At 42.3% G+C, this 22,750-nt stretch overlaps 1 protein-coding gene across 1 annotated transcript in view; it reads left to right on the forward strand.

Moving 5' to 3' along the window:
• LOC132237631 (kinesin-like protein KIF6) overlaps positions 1 to 22,205 on the forward strand; it is a 156,741-nt gene extending 134,536 nt beyond the window's left edge. The window contains exons 7-10 of the mRNA XM_059702258.1: positions 6,161 to 6,367; positions 14,714 to 14,857; positions 15,737 to 15,823; positions 22,098 to 22,205. Of these exons, the coding sequence (XP_059558241.1) occupies positions 6,161 to 6,367; positions 14,714 to 14,857; positions 15,737 to 15,823; positions 22,098 to 22,205 (546 nt within the window). The remainder of the gene's footprint in view (positions 1 to 6,160; positions 6,368 to 14,713; positions 14,858 to 15,736; positions 15,824 to 22,097) is intronic.
• Positions 22,206 to 22,750: the final 545 nt, after the last annotated feature.

The following is a 22,750-nucleotide window of genomic DNA, read 5'->3' on the forward strand; positions in this document are numbered from 1 at the left end:
TTTTCTTTGTTAAATGGCATTTAAATATATAAAATAAATATCAAAAATATAAGTCTTTGTTTTACTATGGTTGCAAATATCAAAAAAATTCTATATGTGACACGGCACCAGAGTTAGGGTTTTTTAAAATGCTGACACGCCGAGCTCAAAAGGTTCGCCATCACTGGTCTAGGATGTAGTGAGGAACTGAAGGCACACAAGAGTATTGGGATTAAAGCCAATTTGAAAATACCCATAACTGGCACCTAGCAGAGGAGGGAGCGGTGGTGTCTTAATGGAATGCTGTCCTGCCCTATTTGGTGTTTTGCACATCATTTGGTTGAGGAGCTACAAGTTATTTTCATTTGTAGATAGCTCAAAATTGAAAAAAAGAAAAGAAAAGAAAAGAAAAGATCTGGAATTATGTCAACAGATTGTAATGTTGGGGTAAGAACTAATCAAATGTAGTCATCAAATAAGTGTGTGTGTTTTCCATAGAAATTCCATAGCCTGGGTAAAGGGCTGGAACAAATGTGGTATAACACTTCATGTGCTATTTACTGGCAACATTCAGTGTAGATTGCCCAGATTCCAGTGTCTTCTGTGGTTAGGAGACTTTTGAAAGAACCTACTCAATTCAGAATGTGAAAGTGATACATTTAAAAAGAGTTTGCTAAACAGTTGCATAAGAGAGTTGAAGAAACTAGAGATACTTAGTCTCGGGAGCATTTCAGTTCCATTCAGGGATATAGGTAGGATTGACATAATTAAATATGTCTTTTTAAAGTGGTACTCTGTCTGCAAGGTGGAGAACAATTGAGGGAGCCAACGGAAAGATGGGAGACTAGGGAGAGAATGTAGTAACCCAGGTGAGAGATAAAGGATATTTAGATGGAGATGGGGAGAGCAGACAGGAATGGGACAGATTGGATATCCATTTGTGGGACAGGGACTGAGGGAAAGTGACCAGGTTGCTTTGGGGAAATGTTAGGTTCAAGATGTTGGCAAGGCATTTTAGCAACAATCATGAGTCGGGCTCTTAGACGTTCTAATCTGGTGTACAGAGAAATTGTGGTTGGAAATAAGGATATGGGGGCACTGAATAGAGCGAATATCAACAGTGATTGGCATTTATGTGGCCTCTTCAGCTCATGGACCACTTCAACAATCAGTAACTCAACTGCTATTTTTTTGCAGCAAAGAAAGTGTTATTATGGCGTACAAAAATATGAAAACTGAAGTTACTTTGTGTAAATTTTCATAAGATTTCAACACTAGTAAGTGATGGAACCAGACTTAAAATGAGGTCATTCGATATCAAATTCTAAGTTTTTCCCCCTTTTTTTAAAAAAAATTTAAATTATAGTTGACATGTAATATTATATGAGTTTCGGGTGTACAGCATAGCGATTCAGCTTTTATATACCTGATGAAGTGATCACCCTACGTCTAGTAACCATCTGTCACCATGCAGAGTTATTGTGATGTTATTGACATATTCCCTAGGCCGCACATTACATCCCTGTGGCTTGTTTTATAACTGAACGTTTGTACTCCTTACTCCCCTTCCCCTTTTGCAGCCATTCCCCACTCCCCTCTGGCCATCATCAGTTTGTTCCCTGTGCCTGTGAGTGTGCTTCTGTTTCATTTTATTAATTCGTTCTGTTTTTTAGAATCCACATAGAAGTGGAATCATACAGTATTTGTCTTTCTCTGGCTGACTTATCTCAGTTAGCGTAATAGTCTCCAGGTTTGTCCATGTTGTCCCACATGACAAGATTTTATTTATTATGGCTGAGTGGTATTCCAGTGTGTGTGTGTGTGTGTGTGTGTGTGTGTGTGTGTGTGTGTGTGTGTGTTCTTTATCCAGTCATCTATCAATAAACACTTGGCTTGCCTCCATCTCTTGGCTATTGTAAACAATGAAAATCCAAACCACAATGAGATACCACCACACACATGTCAGAATGGCTGCTATCAACAGTACAACAAGAAACAAGTGTCCGTGAGGAAGTGGAGAAAAGGGAAGCTCCGTGCTCTGCTGGGTTGTAAACCAGTACAGCCACTATGGACAATAGTATGGAGATTCCTCAAACACTTACATAGAACTGCCCTATAACCCGGCAATTCCACTTCTGGGGACCTGTCTGAGGAAAACAAGAACACTGATTCGAAAAGATATCCGCACCCCAGTGTTCATGGCAAATTCTAAGATTTTGGGTGTGAGTTTTAACTCCACTACAGTGCCTACTGGTGAGAATTAGAACAGTGGAAGGAAGAGTTCCCCAAGGAGGAAACAAATGATGGCCATAGCTTGGGGCATGTCTGTTTAGGGACTGGAGAGAAAAGGGCCCAATAAAGAGAAAGGGGCAGAAGAGGACCGGACCGGGGAGTGTGTGACTCTAGAAAGCGGGGGAAGCGGGTGGAGAGCTCCCAGCATGAGGACGGGCAGCATTCTTAGGTGTGACCCGCAGCGTCAGATGCTCCAGCCGAGTGCAGATCGCCTTCTTCACGGCACACTTGCCTTCTCACCGTGGACTCTCATTGTACACATTTTGTCTTTAGCTCCTGAGCTAGATGGCAGATTCCTTGAGGGCAAGGCCCATGTCTTATTTTCCTTCTAGCTCTATACCGCCTACCCAGAGCTGTGTGCATGGACTGATATGAGATGTGAAAGCTCTCCGCATGGGGATGATTAATCATCACTAGGATTTTTCCAAAGACACAGTCTCCAGTGCCAAGAGCGCATTTGTTTAAAATGTGCGCTTAAATTTGAATGAATCTGCCTAAACGGTGCCATCTGTTCTTAGGCAGTTTCAGAAAGGTTTTAATACAATTTTATCTTGAAAAGGACAAACGCCTATGAGACATAAAGACGTCCTTAAGTAAACACAGAGCAGACACCCGCACACTCAATCACACTTAAACGGCTGCACTGAAAGAATGTTTTCTGAGGTTTAAGAAAATTTTAGCTAAGAGGACACCAACTACTACTTCATGCAGAAAATATTTATGAGACGTTACAAAATTGTAGGCATGGACTCCTACGGCATATTACGGCATTTTAATTACAGACTCCAGAAATGCGATGTAATTGATATCAATCTCACACTCCTTTGAAATGGGTACACTCTTCCCCTACTCACTAAGGGCCTACATTTTACTGTGGCTTCAGTATCTCAGTTGAGAAGACAGCTGTTGGGACAGTCGCTATGGTTTTCTTTTATATCGATTGTCAACTTGACGTTCATTACAGTACTGTAGGATTTATTGTTGTGTGAATGTAACAGTGGAATGAAACCCATGTTTAAGTTCTGCAAATAACTTACCGTCACTTCCAGAACACCTCAACTTAGGTTCTAAATTTGAGTCTGCGGTTTTACATGCACAGTTATTTGCTGATCCACTTTAGCAAAATCACACACTGGCTAGGCCGGGTATAGTTATTGTGGCGACAAGAAATGGGTCAAATTTTCAGCCTATTTACCTCACTAGCTACATCATCATCACCAAAACTATGCCAGTATTTTGACATCTGGGTATTTTGCGCATTGGCGTAAGTCAATGATAGTGTATATCAAGAATTTATATTTACAGGCAATTTCTGGTTGGGATAGCATCCAAGCATGTTAACCTTCTGCACACATGTGCATTCATATGGAGTCTTTGTTTAAATTCCATTCTGCAAAAGTGGGGCTCTGAAAACTCATATGAACACTCATTTGGGATATTTTTAGATTATTTTTACATGTGTTTGGATATCACAATTTGCTTCCAATAATTTTTAAATAAAAGCAGTGGGATAAAATTGAAGTCCCCTTGTTGGCTTGTTGCTTCTATCCCTCACAAAGGCAACTACTACCCTTGACTTGCCATATCCTTGCAGTCCATATTTTTTTTATTTTTAATGACCTAAGTTATAGCACCATGGATGAATATTTCTACATCGCATGCTACATTTTTAGTAATTAAGTTCTAACATAGTGTGTACATCATTTTTAGCTTGCTGTGTCCTCAGCCTTCTATTTTAGAAATCAACCGAGGTCACTCTACCCAAAAGTCGCTTTATTTTAACATCTCTATAGTTTGGATTATCCCAGTTTATTCATTTTTTCACCAGAGGTGTTCATTTAGGTTGTACATCTAACACCAAGTTCTTGCTCAAACAGTGTTTCAGTCTCTCTCTCTCTCTCTTTCTCTTTTTCTTCCTCCTTCCCTCTCTTTCTCTCTCCACCTTCCCTTTTCCCCTTCTCCCTCTCCTTGTGTGCCTTTCCCAATTTCTCTCTAGGAAATATACCTGGTGGCCTCTTGCTGGGTTGTGGATTATAGGCATTTGCAACTTTAGCACATATCATCAAATTGCTCTCAAAAAAGATTCTTAATTTACATTCCCACCAGCAGCATATAAAAGTTCCCATTTCTTTATATTTTTACAAACACTTTTGTTAAACTTTACTTAACATTTTTTTGCCAGTACAATGAATATGAATGAAATAGTTTATTGTTATAGCTCTAATTATTTTGCTCTACCTATTTACGAGTTTAAAAAATTTTTAAATACTTACTAGCCATTTTCAGGTATACTCTTTATGGGTTGTCTGTTCATAATCTTTGCTCATTTTTTCTGAGTAGTTCATCTTTTTCTTATTGATTTGTGGGAGCTCTTTATTTCAAATATTAATCTTTTGTCAGCTATATGTCTTGCAAATACCTTCTCTCAATCTTTAAACTTTGTGGTAGATTTTATCACACAGAAGTCCTTTAATTTTGGATTATCAGGTCAAATATTTTTAATCAATTTGTTTTTGTATTTTATGTCTTATCCTAAAATATCCATTACTACCTTGAGTTAATTGCAATATGCTACCATATTTTCTTATTTAATGTTAAAGTTGTATTTTATACTTAAGTCTTTAATACAATCTAGAATTTACTCATGTGTATAGTGTGAGGCTATGTAAATTTATGGTTTTCCAGATGGATGGCCATTTATCCCAGCACCATTGTTGACTGACCATCCTTCCTCACTCTGGGGTAGCCACACCTCTGTCCTACAGAGCCCCTGAGTGAGCACAGCATGTTCCCTGGCCCTGTCACCTGGTCCTGTGCCAGGACCCTCTGTTTTAACTATGGTGGCATCATGATGCCCCTTGATATATAGCAGGACAAGTCCCCTTTCCTGGTTTTTCTTTCATATAATTGTTTTTGTTATTTTTCAATATTTGTTCTTCCATCTGATTTTTAGAATCAATTTGTTTGTTCTGTTCCAGAAACAAAACCTGTGGCATTTTATTTCAACCACATTGAATATGTAGGTTAATCTAGATACATTAACATATAGATTAATTTTGATTTCTCACCCATGAAACAGTATTTTAATATCTAGTGCACCATTAATTTGGGTTTTCTTTTTGTGCATTTAATATAATTCTGTCTTTTTCCCTACAAATTACACATTTTGTAGGATTAATCCCTTATTATCTCATCGTCTTTGTACCATTATGATACTTCCTAATTGTTGCTGGGTCATTAAAACTTCATAGACTTTGCATTTTGATCTTGCAGAAAGAGAAACAGAAAGAGAAACATTGTAAGTCTTAACAGTTTGTTTGTAGATGATCTTGCATGTTCTATGGAGGCCACCGTATTTCCTGCATATAATGACACTTGATCTTGTACTTCCTATCCCTATGTCTGGTGTATTTTTTTCTTGTTTATTCCATTGGCTGGGACCTCCGGTTCTGTGTTAGGTGGTAGCAGTGCTGCTGGGCATCCTTGCCTACGGCTTGTGTTTACAACTGTGTAATGAATTCTCTCCGCGCATCCATTCTCGCCGTGATCGCCAGATTGAGCATTTCAATGTGGCTAGCCAAGGCTAAGGTGTGAATTGTTGTCATGTAATGAAATAAAATTGTCATATTAGTAAGAGGACCCAAGCTTTACCGCATTCAAACTCTTTTCTCCTTTTCTGAATTAACCCATCTACATCTGCTACCAGGCATTCAGTATGTAAAACAGTTAAAATAATTCATGTAAGGGTCTCAGCTACAAGTGTTTGGTGGTTGTTATTCCATTTGACAGTTCATGGGAAATGTCTTATCAGAACTAGAAATTTATATATGTTGATACTCTTCAACCTTTCTCATTGTTCGTTCACATTGTTGTTGTTTTTGTTTTGTAGACTCCTATGAACCAAGCTTCCACGCGTTCCCACTGCATCTTCACTATTCATTTGTCAAGCAAAGAACCGGGATCTGCAACTGTCCGGCACGCCAAACTTCACCTGGTGGACCTGGCTGGCTCCGAGCGAGTCGCCAAGACTGGAGTAGGGGGCCAGCTCCTGACAGAGGCCAAGTACATCAACCTGTCTCTGCATTACTTAGAGCAGGTGAGGTGGGCAGAAGGGGCCGTAACTATCCACCATTTGTTGACCGTGTATTTTGCATCTGGCGTTCTCCTGACATTTTGTTTTGCTTTGCTTCTTTTCTTCTTTTATTGTGGTGAAATATACATAACATAAACATTACTTTTTAATTTTAATCTTCACCTGAGGATATGTTTATTGATTTTAGAGAGAGAGGAAGGAAAAGAGATAAAGAGAAACAGAAAGAGAGAAAAACAGAGAGAAACATCCATGTGAGAGAGAAACATTGATTGGTTGCCTCCAGTACGCACCCCAACTGGGGATTGAACCTGCAACCTGGGTATGTGCCCTGACCAGGAATCGAACTGGCCACCTTTCAGTGTACCGGACAGCAGCCAACCAATTGAGCCACAGCGGCCAGGGCTATTTTGAATGTCTGAATTTGATTTTGAGGGTAGAGAAAGCTCATCTGAATTTAGCTAAATAAATATTCTAGAAAAAAAACAATTCTCATCTCTAAAATGAGTGAATTGAATGAGATTTCTCAAATTCCTTTCAGCGCTGAGTGTAAGTGCTGGGAGTTGAATGTGAAAGATGGCTACTACTTCCAAATTCTAGAAAGAAGAGAAACATCATCAAAACTGGAGTGGAGAAATAGAGTATATTGGCAAGGCAGAAGGACTTGTTAATGAGGGACGGAGGCTAAAAGATTTAAGGGGGAAAAGCACCTTTTTAAATTCCCTAATGAATCTTTGAGACTGATATTGTTTTGGTGTCGAATGCTTTGTAATGGTCACGTTGGCTGAAAAAGCGATTGAGAGAAAACCTAGGGAGCTCTGTGTGAACAGGTGCACGTAGTTAGGCTCAGCCCGAGCACAAGGCCGCGGGCGCCTCACCGTTCTCGTGTCTCTGTAAGAGTCAGCATTCCTGGGCTCTTTCATCTCAGGTGTTTCTCCTTCTCCTTAGCAGAGCTTCTTACTTAGTAAGACACTGAGGAAACATTGAGAGGAAACCATGATGGGCTGTATGCGATGAGCTTTCTGCGAAGAAAGGTACCTCTTTGTTTCAGATGGTAGCACGGCCTGTCATTCCCTCTGTGTCCATCTGTTCATAGAAAATAAGGTTCATCAGTTGAACCAGAACTTCCGCCAGTTGTAATCACTCAAGAGAAATGCGTTGCCCCTAATCCTTTCTTTTTCTTTGTTTACACCATCTTTGCAAGATGCTACATCTCATTAAAGCTCTTTCTCTCCCCACAAACTTCTCTTCAAAATCCTCGGAGCATCAGCCCCATGGGGGGACGCATTGGTGGCCATGTGGCATTTGATTTTCTGTATAACGACTGCATTGATTTAACACATACTTACGAGGAGCGCCATGTGCTGAGGTCTGAGCCTGTCCCGGAGCACAGTGGTGAGCAAAACAGAAACAGCCTTTGTCCCGAGGGCCGCGTGGCCAGTGCAGGGAGACACGCACTGAGTAAGGATGCGCCTGCCGTCCTGGTGAGAGCTGTACAGGGAGAGTCCGAGGAGTGAGAGAGCCGGTCGCCGCGCATGTAGACAGCAGAGGGAGCGGCCATGGGGCTCTCTCAGCGCTGACATTAGGCAGACACCTGCAGAATGAGCAGGAGCAAGCCAGGCCAGAACTGGGTAGAGCCTGGCAGGCAGAAGGGACCGGGAGTCTGCTGGCCCTCGGCTCCCGGCCAGGGCGAGGGCTGCACCAGAATCGCAGTGACCCTCACATGGCATTCACCACTGGTTCTGAATGTCATTCATCTGTTTCATAGTCACCCACTGTATCATTCCAATTGTTAACTGTTTGCACTGATAATCAGCTAATGGAAAGGGGAGATTAGCATGAGAGGAAAGAGCATTAACATGGAAATGTATGTGGAGGTAGACATGTGGGGTTAAGTCAGGAAGTAGCTGCCAGAAAGAAAGGAGGTGGGTAATAGAGAAATTTTGAAATTTCACACAGAAAGAGATAAGAGAGAGAGAACCACAGAGTACACAGAATGAGAATAATAGAAACAGCAGGCAGATACTGTTAATGAAATAACAATTCAAAGACTTTCATAATCAAATTTTCTTTGTGTCTAATGAGACTAGAAGTGTAACACAAATGAGTTTAATTAGTTTCATTCATTCATTTATACATTCAACAACCTGTGATCGCGTGTCCACTGGGCGCTGTGAGTTACCTAGGCAATGGGAACAAATGTGTGATTGAGAATTAGGCTGTGCTGTCATGCTCTCCAGGGAAAGAGCAAATCATGTAAGTGACTTCTCACCGTGCAGGAAGATAAAAGCTGTAACAGAAACTTATGGGTCAGAAATGAATTACATCCTCTGGGTCTCAGTCACTATATAAGAGGGAGATGGATTTGGCCTGGGACATTCTGGCGATCTTGGCTCATTAATTAGCTCGCAGTGGCTCTGGAAACTGTGTGGGGCTGTAACTCCCTCGGCCAGAACCGGGAGCCCTCCCACCCGCTTAGGCCCAGGCGGCCCGGGCCGTGCACCTGGCTTGGCGCTCAGGTGAACAAGCTGTGTGCCAGGGGCTGTTGGTTTTGGAGTTCTCCTGGTGAATGCAGTACTGTCTCCAAAGGTCTCCTCAAAAGCATCTTAAACCACCACAGCAGGGTACTCTCAGCCCGGAACTCCAGTCCGTGCAGGATAAAGGGGCCGAGCAGACTTGTTCTGACCGTGAGCCTTCTGGGCGCTCCTGGTGTGACGGTCCCACCCGCCCAACACGCAGCGAGAAACCGCCCTGAGCACAGAAACCCGAGTCGGGTCACGCCCTCCAGTGGGCCTCCCGGGGGGGCTTCCGGGGTGTCTGTTTCCACTTGGCAGCCGCGGAGTGCTTTGTGCTCAGAAGAGAAGCCCGAGGGTGCCGGTGCCCTGTGACCACGCAGATCCTTTCAGTTTCCCCAGGGCGACTTCCGTGCACCTCTGAGCTCTGACAAGTAAACCTCTCTCACTCATTCAATAGTAAACTGCATTATTGATGTTAGGCATGGCTTCTAGGTACTTGGAGGTATGATTACGTATAATGTGAGTTTTGCTCTTGTCACTTAAAGAATATCTTCAGGAACATGTTATTGTATTTATACATGAAATCCAACATGGACGTGAATGTTAAAAAAAACAACCCCGGTTGTATGACCACCTCCTTCCCCTTGGGTTCCCGCCCACTGCAGAGCCCACAGCAGCCCAGCTCTGCTCCTCCCAGGCCCGGCCACTCTGCAGAGCTGGGTCGGGGCTGATTGGGGGGCCCCTCAGCACTTCATCGCTGAGGTGGTACCTGCTCAGAGTCTCTTCTGAAGAAATGGCCTGCGGCTGGGTCTCTGTGGCTAAGACAAGGCTCTACGGCAGCGGTTCTCAACCTGTGGGTCGCGACCCCTTTGGTGGTCGAACGACCCTTTCACCGGGGTCGCCTAAGACCATCCTGCATATCAGACCATCCTGCATAATATTTACATTACGATTCATAACAGCAACATTACAGTTATGAAGTAGCAACAAAAATAATTTTATGGTTGGGTCACAACATGAGGAACTGTATTTAAAGGGCCAGGAGGTTGAGAACCACTGCTCTACGGGGATCGGAAAGGACATAGTCTGAAGATGCCTCCAAACCCATTGCCTTCTATTTACCAAGAACTAACCCAAAAACGATCTCTATTGATCTCCAAAGCATTTCTGAGAGCCAGGCAGGCATTCTCATCCCACTGTCACAGGTGGGGATTTTGCAGGTGAAGCAACTGAGGCCAATACATTTAAGAGATTTACCTAAGAACACACAAGTGGGGAATCTGGATTCCGACTCCAAATCCTGGGTTCTTTCTTTTCTCAGGAACTGACTTCATTTCCCCAATTTTTAAAGACTGTATTTTCTAATATATACTCCCATTTTGAATTTTAATTATTTCCATTAATAACTTTAGAACCCTTTCTGGGGAGGACATTGGGATTGCCTCCGTGTACACCATTCATTCTAGGAGTAGCAGCCAGGAGCCCATCCCAGCTCTAGGAGTGGACCCTGACTGGTTGGAACCTGTCTTTCTCCAGGCTGCAGTGATTGGTTCCTGGATGAGCCCATGACCCCAGGCTGCAGTGATTGGTTCATGGGTGGACCCATGACCCAAGCTGGTCCCTAGAGAAGCTGATTGGGGAAAAAAGGCCTTTTCTCACCTCAGTTATGAATAAGGAAGTTAGTAACTGTGCATTTGGCAGCCATCCTATGCCAGGAGGAGAGGCAGACTTCTGTGTGAAAGATAGAGCAGAGATACGGGCATAACTGAGTCTTTGGTGGTAGCACTGAGACAATCAATTTCCCTTATGATTAAAGCCAACTCAAATTATGTTTTCTCTTGCTGCAACAAAAGACAAGTTAACTAACACCACTTAGTGTCGACAGGAAGTTTAATATGTTCTTCTTTATGTTGTCTAAGTTGTCAATAAAGCTGTTGAATAGAGGAGATATCAATATTATTTCTTGGAGCAGGGAAAAAATAGTGACATTTGTTTTATGAAAACTTCAACGTATTTAGAACATTGTTAGATATTTAACTGGTGATTCATAAACACTAGTGCCACTCTCCCTGCACATCTGTCAGACCTGCCTTGCCGCTCTCAGATACTTCATTGTCCGCTCGGCTCCGCTCAGCGCCCTGGGCGGCCACCTGGCCACTCAGACTTGGGTCTGGCCCACTTCCTTTCCAATTACATTGAAATTAGTTCTCAAAAATCCATTCCATGCGCGTGACCCTCACACTGCTTCCCAGTGAACTAATTAATCTGCTCATTTATCTGTTCAGATTAATTTAACAAAAATGTGGTGAGCACATGTTGAACACATGGTGAGCGCACGTCTGACCACACCACCGCGCTCTGCAAGCGCTGCAATATCCCCACTTGCCACTGAGACATAAAGTCCTAGATTCCAGAAGCTTCCCTGCAGCTGCTGCAGAAAAGACAGATGCCTTTGTTATCACACTGTCCTGTAAATCTGACTGTCCTCAGGGCCACCACCCTCCTCGCTCACCTCCAGATCCCACACAGGGGTGTCTGCTCCATGGAGCTACATCTCAGGCCAAACATGAACTGCAAGAGAGACTAGGAAATGCGGTTTTACAGGACCTAAAACTAGAATAGGGGTTGTCATGAGAGCTGAGTGAGACGATTTGGTTTCTGCCACACGTACTAGCCACTGGGCACTGTTCCAGGCAGTGGAGATAGAGCAATGGACAGGAGAAACAAAGTCACTGGCCTGTGGAGAGAAAGCCTGGGGGGGGGTGGGGGAGAGGGGAGCAGGAAGGCAGATAACTAACAAGTTCATGAAATTTCTGCTAGTGGCAAGTGCCCGAAGAAAAATGGAAGGGAGTGACAACTTAGAGATAGGGATGTTGCTTTTTATAGGGATTTGAGGGAAGCCCTGTGAATAAGTGAAGTTTGAGTAGAGATTTGATGAGAAGCAGGAAGCTGTGTGAAAATCTGGGGAGCCCTAGCTGGTGTTGCTCAGTGGATAGAGCGTCGGCCTGCGGTTTGAAGGGTCACGGGTTTGATTCTGGTCACGGGCACATGCCCAGTGACCCTCACACTGCTTCCCAGTGAACTAATTAATCTGCTCATTTATCTGTTCAGATTAATTTAACAAAAATGTGGTGAGCACATGTTGAACACATGGTGAGCGCACGTCTGACCACACCACCGCGCTCTGCAAGCGCTGCAATATCCCCACTTGCCACTGAGACATAAAGTCCTAGATTCCAGAAGCCCAGGTTGCAGGCTCAATCCCCAGTAGGGGGTGTGTAGGAGGCAGCTGATCAATGTTTCTCTCTCATTGATGTTTCTAACTCTCTATCCCTCTCCCTTCCTCTCTGTAAAAAAATCAATAAAATATTTTTTTAAAAAAAATAATGATAATGGATAAAGTCTGGGAAAGAATCAGGTTTAGCGGTAGAGGGGAGAGAATGTAAAGAATAGACATCCAAGATGTAGAGTTGCCATAGGGGTAAGCTCAGGGAAGAGGTGAGGCCGATGATGTCAGCTGGGGAGAGATCAGGATATAGATGTTCTTAAGGCCAGGAGATTGGATGAGTTTACATAGGGAGAGAGTGTGGGTAAGAAAAAGAAGAGGATCAAGGATGGAGCCCTGGACCACCCCAAAATTTATAATTTGGGAAGACGAAAAGGAAGCATACATTGACTAGTTTTAAGAAAGATGAAAAACAGGGAAGTGTGGTGTCCTGATTACTAAGTGAGTAATACTTCCTAAAGAAGGTTCTTTACAGATTCAGAGGTCTAATAAGATGGCAGTTTTGGTTCAGTGGGTGTTGGTGATGACCTTGCAAAGAGGCACCTTAGTTTAGTGCCTATAGTGGGCATGCAGGATGGGAATGATCCAGGTAGGAAGAGAAATCGATTAGAGGAAAGAGGGGTTAATTATAGAAGTGGAGCAGGTGAGAAGAGAGGAAGGTGAGGGTGGGGTGCTGGCCTTACATGGGAGCGGGGCAGTAACTGGAGGAGGGGGGACTGTGGATTTAGTGACAGGTCAGGAGATGGTCCTGGTCAAACTATCACAGGATTTCTGGTTTGCAGTGAAGTCAGTGGTCATGAATTTCAAGGAGACCAGTGTGTAAGGTCTATGTTTTTGCTCATAACAGCCTTCATAAATAATGCTCTAATATTGCTTTGTAAAAGAACGGAGTAGAAGAAGTTCTGATGGTGGGGATTGCACCGGGAGGGGGAGAACCAGGACAATGGCAGGTGTTGGCAGTATTTTCAAGGGCCAGGGCGGTGTGGTGCCCCTGAAGTCACCTCTGTGGGCCACGTACTCCTGACGCTTTGCAGTGGGCATCCTGGCACTGGATTCATCCTCCCGGGAAAACCCTGAACCCCCAGTGGCTCCCGTGGGGACAACCCACAGCCGCCTTTCATCCATCTACCATCCACCCGTCTAGTACCTTCCTTTTAAGTACCTAAGACACTCAGGACTAAGATGAACAAGCCTTAGTTGAATCAAAATAAATGACCCCTATCACTTAAAATGATAGCAAACATGTAGACTGCACTTATAGGCTAGGTACTACTCATATTGGTACATTTCACTCTTTTAATATTCCCAGCTACCCCTGAGGTAGGCACTATCTTTTCCCTGTACTATAGATGAGGAGACTGAGGCATGACCCTGTAAAGCTAGAGTTTGGACCTGGACAGTCTGACACCAGAATCTAACCTCTACTGCCTGTTTTTTATTGTTTATTTTGTGGCCTATGAATCTGTAAATTTTATTTTTTTTTAATTACTCAGAAACATGTATACACTACAGTGAGATTTTAGTACCATATTAAAATTTACATTTTAATCTCCAATTAAAGATTTCACCTTCATGAATAGATGCCTGTTATAAAGCTAAGATCTTTGTAATTCTAGAGGCAATTGTAATTTCCTCATCAAGTTTATAACTGTTTCAAATATTGAGGGCTCTAAGCACAGGCCTGCTGGAAATTTTATAATTAAAAATAAATCAGCAGCCCCACTGGAGTGGCTCAGTTGGTTTAGCGTCCTCCTGTGCACCGAAAGGTTGCTGGTTCAACTCCTGGCAAGGGTGCATACCCAGGTTCCGGGTTCGATCCCTGGTCAGGGCATGTATGGAAGCAACCAATCGATGTTTCTCTCTCACAATGATCTCTCTCTCTCTCTCTCTCTCTCTCTCTCTCTCTCTCTCGGCATGCCCTTGAGTGAGGATTAAGTAAATAAATAAACAAATAAGTCACCAATGAAGAGAAGCAGCTTCTAATAAATCAATATGTAGTTTTTGCTGTTAAACTAACGTTTAATTTCGATTTGCTTACAGATTTAAGTTTATATTATATTAGTTAAAAATTATCATCTCAAAGTCTTAAAAATACAATTTTGTGAATTTAACATTTTTACTTTTCTGGTTAAAGCTACTTCAGATATAAAAGGTATCAAAAGGATACTGATCTGCCTCTTTTAACTTAAAGATGAGAGACAGACCAAGTTTGGTAGGATTTCTCAAAACCGGCATAATTTCTTCTTGAGCCTTTATATGAATTTCCCAGTGGCTGCAAACAGAACACTAGTGTGGCCAGTTCTGTACACGCTCTATCATGTGTCCAGAAATTGCAGAGTTCGCCGTGGTATGTTTTTGCTACATTTGCTTCATTCCATCTTCACCATTACTGCACTGAATGTTGTGAAGATATTTCTCCTGAGCCCGAGTCCTGGGCGTCTCCCTGCATTGCTTCACCTTTCCCTGTGGATTCCCATCGCAGTTGCTGCTCAGTTGTCTGACATCCGTGTTCTGCCAGGCTGGTGACATGGTTTGTCTGCCCTGCCACAGGTCATCATCGCGCTTTCCGAGAAGCACCGTTCGCACATCCCCTACAGGAACTCCATGATGACCAGTGTCCTGAGAGACAGTTTGGGAGGGAACTGCATGACAACCATGATCGCCACGCTCTCTCTGGAGAAAAGGAACATCGACGTATGTTGGCCCTTCTTTCTGGAGCTCTCAGTCTGAGTTATTAATGTTAGTCTGTGTGCAGAGTCGAGGGTCCTGGGTGGGTTTCCATCTTTTCAGCTGGGTTAGGGTATGCCTTCAGGTTAGATACACCCTACAGAATCCACAGCTTTGCATTATTTGTCAGCATGAGAATGACCCCACTTGAGAATTGACTTCACGTGGCACAGGATGGTTCCAGAAGACCTGCTGATGGGTGGTTCGCTGCCTTGGCAGAGACGTGAGAGGAGGCATCAGCTTCCCCTGCCCCTCTCGCTCTGGCTTACTAAGATACCTGGGAGCCATCTCCGAGACGTGTCCCTCAGCATGTCTCTGGGCACAGTACCCAGGGTGCTTTGGCAGGACTCGCTACCGAATGGCTTTCCTGGACCGCTTTAGAGATCTAGCTGATGTTTCAAGCATTTCAGTTTAATGTTTGTGGTCCAGACTTTCTCTGAAAGCGGAAGTCGCAGGGTACCTCTCCAAACAAGGCCAAGCCCTGCCTGCCCTGCACCGTGCCTCTTTTTGGTTTCTTACAAACATTTCTTTTGTCATCTTTCATGCGTATGGACCAGGGCACCTGCTATGGTTGTGATTGGCATATGTGGCTCTGCTTTAACAATCAGCAGTAGAAACACATGCCAGTTGCCACTTAGGACCTCGGGCTCCCCCACACCTTTGGCACTGACCATTTTATTAAGCCCAGTCAACACCTTGATAAAAAATACTATTCTAGAGCGAAGCTCCCTAACCTGGAGGCACGTTTCCTCACTGTGTTTCATGCACATCTCTCTTCAGATGTGCATCTTTCCCTTTCCATCTCTCTGTGCCATAACAGTTTAAGGCGTTGTTTTCCTTTCTCAGGAGTCTATATCTACCTGCAGATTTGCACAGCGGGTGGCGCTCATCAAGAATGAAGCTGTTCTTAATGAAGAAATTGACCCCAGACTGGTAAGCAACTTTTAGCTGACTGTGTTTTAAAAAATCAAAGTACTGTATCAAAGATCAGCTACACTCTGGGGGCACTTACTCCTAACCAGGCAATGTTCTAAGTCCTGAGAGCATGTTGACTCGTTTAATTCTCCCAACAACCTTATGAGTAGGTGCCATTTCTAGCTCCATCTTACAAATGGCTAAACTGAAGCACAGAAATGATAAATAACTTGCTCAGAGTCAGGTGCTCATAGGTAGCAGAGCCAGGATCCAGACACAGACAGCCTGACTCAAGGGCCTGTGCTCTTACCTGCAGTCCCCCATTCCTCCACTAGGGAGGCGTGCATGAGTCCTGAGGACTTACACAGTGGAATCATAGTTACATTTATATGCAGGTTGTAGCCTTTCAAAAACGCTTAACTTTCTAGATACAATAATAATAGACCATCTTGGGAAAAGCTTGTAGAGAAAAAGAAGTCCTAGTGGTTATAAAATAGGACTGTATTTTGCATAACTGTTCTGTTATTTTTCTAGAGATTTTTTAAAAATTATAATGGTTTGATCCATGGAAAACTGGCCAAGCTTCTAGTTTTATAACAGTGAATTGTACTTTATCAAAGTGATTTTTAGGCCATATATATATATATATATATATATATATATATATATATATATATATATTTATATTTGCAAGTTACATTATTCAGCTACTCATAAACACAGATATTTCCTTTTTTCTCTATTTTGTTAGTCTTCCATGAATAAAATGAAATGCAGAATTCACTCATGCCAACACTGAAAATATTGACATAAGATATTTCAATTTTGTAAAACTCCAAAGTTCAGATTTATATTCCTTTGCAAGTCAGCTTTCTTTTTTTCTTCTTTTCTAGAAAATAAGCTGGTATAAGCTTAATAGTGTGCATTGTAAAAAAAAAAAAAATGTGTAATCTTACCAACAGTGTTTTATTTACAAATTTCTCAAATTCCAAAAGAAAAATCTCAAATTCACCATTACCCATATTAACTACTTCCTCTCGCTTGCTTGCCCTTCCTCCCTGAAATCATTCCTTTGGAGGGCAGAGGAGGAGGAGGAGGAGGAGGAGGAGGAGGAGGAGGAGGAGGAGGAGGAGGAGAGAATGGTGGGTCTGTGTTCTATCCCCTGATGTAATTCTCTCCAGGAGAAACCAGTGGGTGGGGAAGGATCTATTCCCAGCACAGATCCTGGTCAGACACAGTGTCCCACGGGCCCCACTGGCCAGGGGAGGCAACGTTCAGAGGAACTGAGTCCAGTGGAACTGAACTCCTGGGATGAATCTCCTGCTGCCTGAACCCTGCCAACAGCCCTGAGACATTACTGCGCAGGAGGAAGACAGTAATGGGTTGTTAGCCAGAAGCCAAAGTTAGTTTATAATTGAAGGAAAATAAACATATTAGACATTTAGTTAGTGGTTAGTTTGTGTGTGTGTGTGTGTGTGTGTGTGTGTGTGTGTGTGTTTTAATTTGGCTAAAGAGACTTTTCTTTAAAGGAACTTGAGGAATTTGAAGAAAGGTAAACATTATCATGTGTTTGATGTAGGTCTGTGAGAAATTTAAAAAGGAGCCCAAAGCTAGTAGCCGATAATTGAACAAATGTGGAGGCCTTCCTGGAGCAGAATGATCTAACAAGTGTTGTTCCCTGGTCGCTTTTATAATTGCTTCTAAAGCCTGACATTACTGTCCATTACCTTATGTATTTCTGAAGCACAAGTGACAATTGAAAATTTGTCCTCAAAACCACCCCAAATACCGCTTGAGTGGGATTTCCTATATCTTACCCTCAAAATTTCATGGCAAATGTGGACCAGCCCTGTCAGCTTGGATCAGCATGGATCTGACTTGCTTTCTTTATGAGAATTAGTGCCTCAGAGAGACAAGGTGATGAAGGAACTGGAACCAGTCAGAGTCTGCGCTCACTGGGCATGCGTCAGATCTCAGGATGGCTCTCATTCTGAAGTCCCTGCAGTGACTCGAGGGGGAAGTGTGGCTGTCATAATTTCAAAATCATGAAAAGTTGGCTGAGTTTTAAGATTTTTGTTCAGTAAAACAGAAGATAATTTGTTAGATTTTACTTTGAAAGCCTTGGTAGAAGTAGAGAGTATGGCATCAAGATCAACCTAGTAGAGGGAGGGTACACATGAATGACTCACATACTTCCTGTCCAAGCTTTCCATTCTGCGTAGCTTGATGATTCTAAGAATGTTTTTAAAAAGAGGTAAGTAACCAAAACCCACTCAGTTCTGCACATTTAAATGAAATTCTAGGAACATTGACATGCTCAAAATATTCCTATCACCTTCTTTGGAACTTCTGTTGATGTGATACTGATCATATGGATACATAAAAATGTAACAAGCATTTTCTGTGAATTTGCTTAAAATATATATGTCTGAGGCGGGAGGAAGTAGGGGACTTCTCCAGGGTGCAGAAACAAAGCCGAGGCTGCAGTTGTCATGGAAACAAAGGGTGAAGGGGGTTCAAAGGCAGAGAGGTCAAAGCCTGAGAAGGCAGATAATGAACCTAAGGCAGCTCTTCCCACGCCCGCTCCTCCCCAACCTAAAACCAGTGAAAGTTTGAGCCTGAAAGGAACGAATCTGTTCGCTTGGCCTAGACTCCGCATAGAATAAAACATGGCTTCACTGAAAATTTGAAATCCCAAGGCTCTGCCTCTCATGAGTTTGAAGTTCAAATTTGAACTTGGTCTAATAACATCTAGGCCAAGAAGTTAGAACATAAACAACTAAGTAAATCCACAAAAGAGAAGTACAGAAATTAAAAAGTATAAAAACTAGTGAAAACAAAAGGAAAAGAAAGATACAGTGGAGAGAAACAACAGAACCTGGAGTTTATTTTTAATATGAACAAATCTCTGGAAAGACTAATGAAAAATCAATAAAGAAAGCACAAGTTAATATAACAGTACTTGGAATGCAAGGGGGACTTAACATTTTATACAGTAACTATCTTAAATATATTTTTTATTGATTTTTTACAGAGAGGAAGGGAGAGGGATAGAGAGTTAGAAACATCGATGAGAGAGAAACATCGATCAGCTGCCTCCTGCACACTCCCCACTGGGGATGTGCCCGCAACCAAGGTACATGCCCTTGACCAGAATCGAACCCGGACCCTTGAGTCTGCAGGCCGATGCTCTATCCACTGAGCCAAACTGGTTAGGGCAATATATAGGAACTATCTTAAAATAATAATAAAGTACTTTGAATGACTTTATGGTATAAATGTGAAAACTTAAACAAAATGGAGAACTTCCTAGAAAAACATAACACTGAAACTAAAGCAAGAAAAATTGTAAAGCATGAATAGATCTACAACTAATAAATACATTGACTCCATAATAACAAAGCTACCAAAAAGAGAAAAAAGGGGAAAGAGAGGAAGGGAAGGAGGGCAGGACCAGATTCAATATATTTTATGTTCATCAAATATTGAAGGAAGAATAAAAATTGTATTTAAACTAATTTTTATTTTAGCAACTTCATATTATGATCGGTCATATGATCATTAATATAGTGTGTGTTATCATGACCTAGTGGGGCTTATTTCAGGAATTTAAGGATAATCTATCATTAGAAAATAAATGAGTGTATAGTAAAATCAACATGACCATGGGAAAAATAAATACCAAATTTAGGTAATGGTAATGGAGAATGCACTGAGGGCAGGCTATACAGCACGGGGGCTTCAAAGGGTCTGTCATGTTTTATTTCTTAAGCTTAAGAAATAAAGCTGTGGGTACAAGGTGTTCTTATACCTTTTTGTTTATCTGAGGTGGTTCATACTAACAAAAAAATTACACAAATCAGGGGATTTGTCACATTTACAGCTTAAAAGAGAAAAATTACATGATCACATCACCAGATGTAGAAAAAGGTATTTGATAACACAAAACATTCATATATAGTTTGAAAAGACTCATCAAACTTTAATTAAATTTATTTTACTCAAATTTATTTCCTGTTAAAATTTGAGGAGGGCCTTTTGGTAGAATTTCATGAGCTGGGTCTAAAATTTATATAAAAGCGCAAATGACCAAGAATAGCCAAGTCTATTTGGAAAAGAACAAGATGGAAGGGACTTGTTGTATGTAGATGCCAAAATGTCTTAAGCTATAGCAGTGGTCGGCAAACTCATTAGTCAACAGAGCCAAGTATCAACAGTACTTCTTCAAAATAGACTCGCCCAGGCCGAAAACCGACTTCTGCGCATGGGCCACGAAGTTTCAATCGCACTGTACGCGTGCCCGCACGTTGTATTTTGTGGAAGAGCCACACTCAAGGGGTCAAAGAGCCGCATGTGGCTCACGAGCCACAGTTTGCCGACTGCGGAGCTCATATAATAATTAAAGCAGTGTGGTATTGCCATACGTATAGTCAAGCAGACAAATGTTTTTAACTAATAGCCTAGAAAAAGACACATTTATATATGGAAACATGTTATATAATAGAATTATAATAGCAAAGCTTGTATGGTTATCTGTATTAAAAATAAATTTAAAATAGATCCGTATATTAGACTTTGTACAAAATAAAATCAACCTAAATGTGAAAAGCAAAGCTTTAAAACTTTTATGAGAACACATAGGAAAATATTCCTTTGGTTTTAGGTAAAATAGATTTTCTTTCAGAAGACACAGAAATCCAACTCATAAGGGAAGAAGTTGATAATAGAATTATATTGAAATTTAAAATTTTCATTTACCAAAAAGAACACCACAAAGTGAAAAAAATATGACATTGATTGGGATAAAATATGTGTGTTGCATAAAACTAATAAAGGGTGTGCCTCCAGAATATATAAAGAAGCTGCAAATGAATAAGGGAGGAGAAAAAACAACTCAACGCAATATGAGCAAGAATCTGAATAAATAATCCACACGAGAGGAGACCCAAAGAGCCAATATATATCCAGACACAGATGACCAGCCTCTCTAATAATCATGAAAATGCAGGTTAGAGCTGATTGAGCTACCTGGTGGACAAAATTAAAGGGTCTGTCTTTAGCGTACATAGTGGCAATAATGTGGGGAAATGAACCGATACATAGCTGCTGAGAATGGAAATCTATACAGCCACTCTGAAGAGCAGTCTAACCCCATGTATTGAAGGGAATATGCAATACTCTACAGCAGTGGTTCCCAATGTGGGGCACATGCCCCACAGGGGGGCAATTTGATTTTTTAAGCGCAACAATCCGAGAATGAGTTATTAACAGTGAATTTTTTGCATTTCTTATGGTTCTAGGGCCTCATATACAGTATCTAAATATATACTGTGACATATTTATGCATTTCAGTTCTCTAGTATATGTTTTGAAATTTCATTTGCTATTTTTTCATATCCTTTCATATTATTATTTTTAAAACAAATTCTTAGTGACTTCTTCCTCAGTACTTCAACCGTCCTTTTGTTCTTTTATTTTCTCTTTCATGGATGCCATGTTCGTTGGGAGCTTGTTTAGACCAAGTTGATGGTCTTTTAGGCTTCCTCCATGTAAACAGGAGTTCATTTTTTGAATAATAAGAATTATATGTCACAGTGGGGGCATCAGGATTTTAGAGATGCGTAGGTGGGGCATGGCCAAAAAAAGGTTGGGAACCACTGCTCTACACCCATGCAATTCTAAGTGCTCACTCTGAAGAAACTCACATACATGCCAGAGACTTATCATGGTCACACAGCACTGTTTGTAACAGCAAAGGTAAAAATCCTAAGTGTCCCTCAGCAGGAGACATGAATAAATAAACTGTGATCTATTCCTTTAGTGAAATACTATATACCCATGAAAATTAACAATATAATTAACCTCAGAAATATAATGTGGGAGGGAATGAATTGCAGTTACATGCAATATAGTAAGATTTACATAAAGTTGAAGGCATGTACAATGAAACCATATGTTACTGCAGTTCCATCCATACACATGGAGTAAATACGTGAACATATGGGGAATGCTCTCTGCTACATGCAGTAAGCGATCACCCCAGAAAGGACAGAGGGATATAGGAATACGGGGTTCCACTTATGTCAGTAATGTATTTGTTAAAAAGAATTCTAAAACTATCTTAAATAATATGTTAAGATTTCACAAAGCTCGGTGGGAGGCATGGGAGTGCCTTTTCTATCATTCTCTGTACCCTTTTGCACCCTCCAAGTAGGTTATAACTTGGAGAGATGTGTGTCTCGGTCGCCGAGTCTCCGGAGGAGCTGACAGTCGCTCTCGCCTTGCCTTGCAGATGATCGCACGCCTGCAGAAGGAAGTCCAGGAGCTGAGGGATGAGCTGGCCCTGGTCACGGGGGAGCCGAGGACCGAGGCCCTCACAGAGGCGGAGCTCCTCCTGTAAGCCTGCAGACTTGCTGACCGTGAGAGTTTGTGTTAACGTCTTTGTTGGCCCTAATGTTATGAATGCACCTAAAAGCATGAAGGTCTCTGGGGTCGGCCTGCAGTTGCATTCTGCAGGAGTGGCGGCTCGCCATAGAAAGCTGGCAAGGCTGGCAAGGTTCTTGTCGCCCGGGCGGGGGGAAGTAGGGGCAGAGCATGGAGAGGGTGGGCATGTCTCCTCGTGCAGCTGAAGAAAGGGCTTGCCTTGCAGTCATGCAGTTGTAAAACTGTCCACCGGCACTCCTGCGCTGTGCCTCAGACCTGAAAGGAGCTCAGCAGACGTCCCTTGTATTCAGCAGCATCTTGCTGCCGGCTCCCGTTTACCCCGGCAAAGCAGGCTCCCCCTTCACAAGTAGACGGCCCATACAGTACAGTTCAAACACCCGGAACGGGGCTGAAAGCAGGTATTCAGGGCCCCAGACAAGACGGCTTCGTTCCAGCCTTCTGATGCGTGGCCACGTGGCACGTCTGGGCCCGATCACGTGGCACGTCGGGGCCAGGTGGCTC

The sequence above is a fragment of the Myotis daubentonii genome, chromosome 6 (genome assembly GCF_963259705.1).
Source record: "Myotis daubentonii chromosome 6, mMyoDau2.1, whole genome shotgun sequence".
In the NCBI taxonomy this organism is placed as follows: domain Eukaryota; kingdom Metazoa; phylum Chordata; class Mammalia; order Chiroptera; family Vespertilionidae; genus Myotis; species Myotis daubentonii.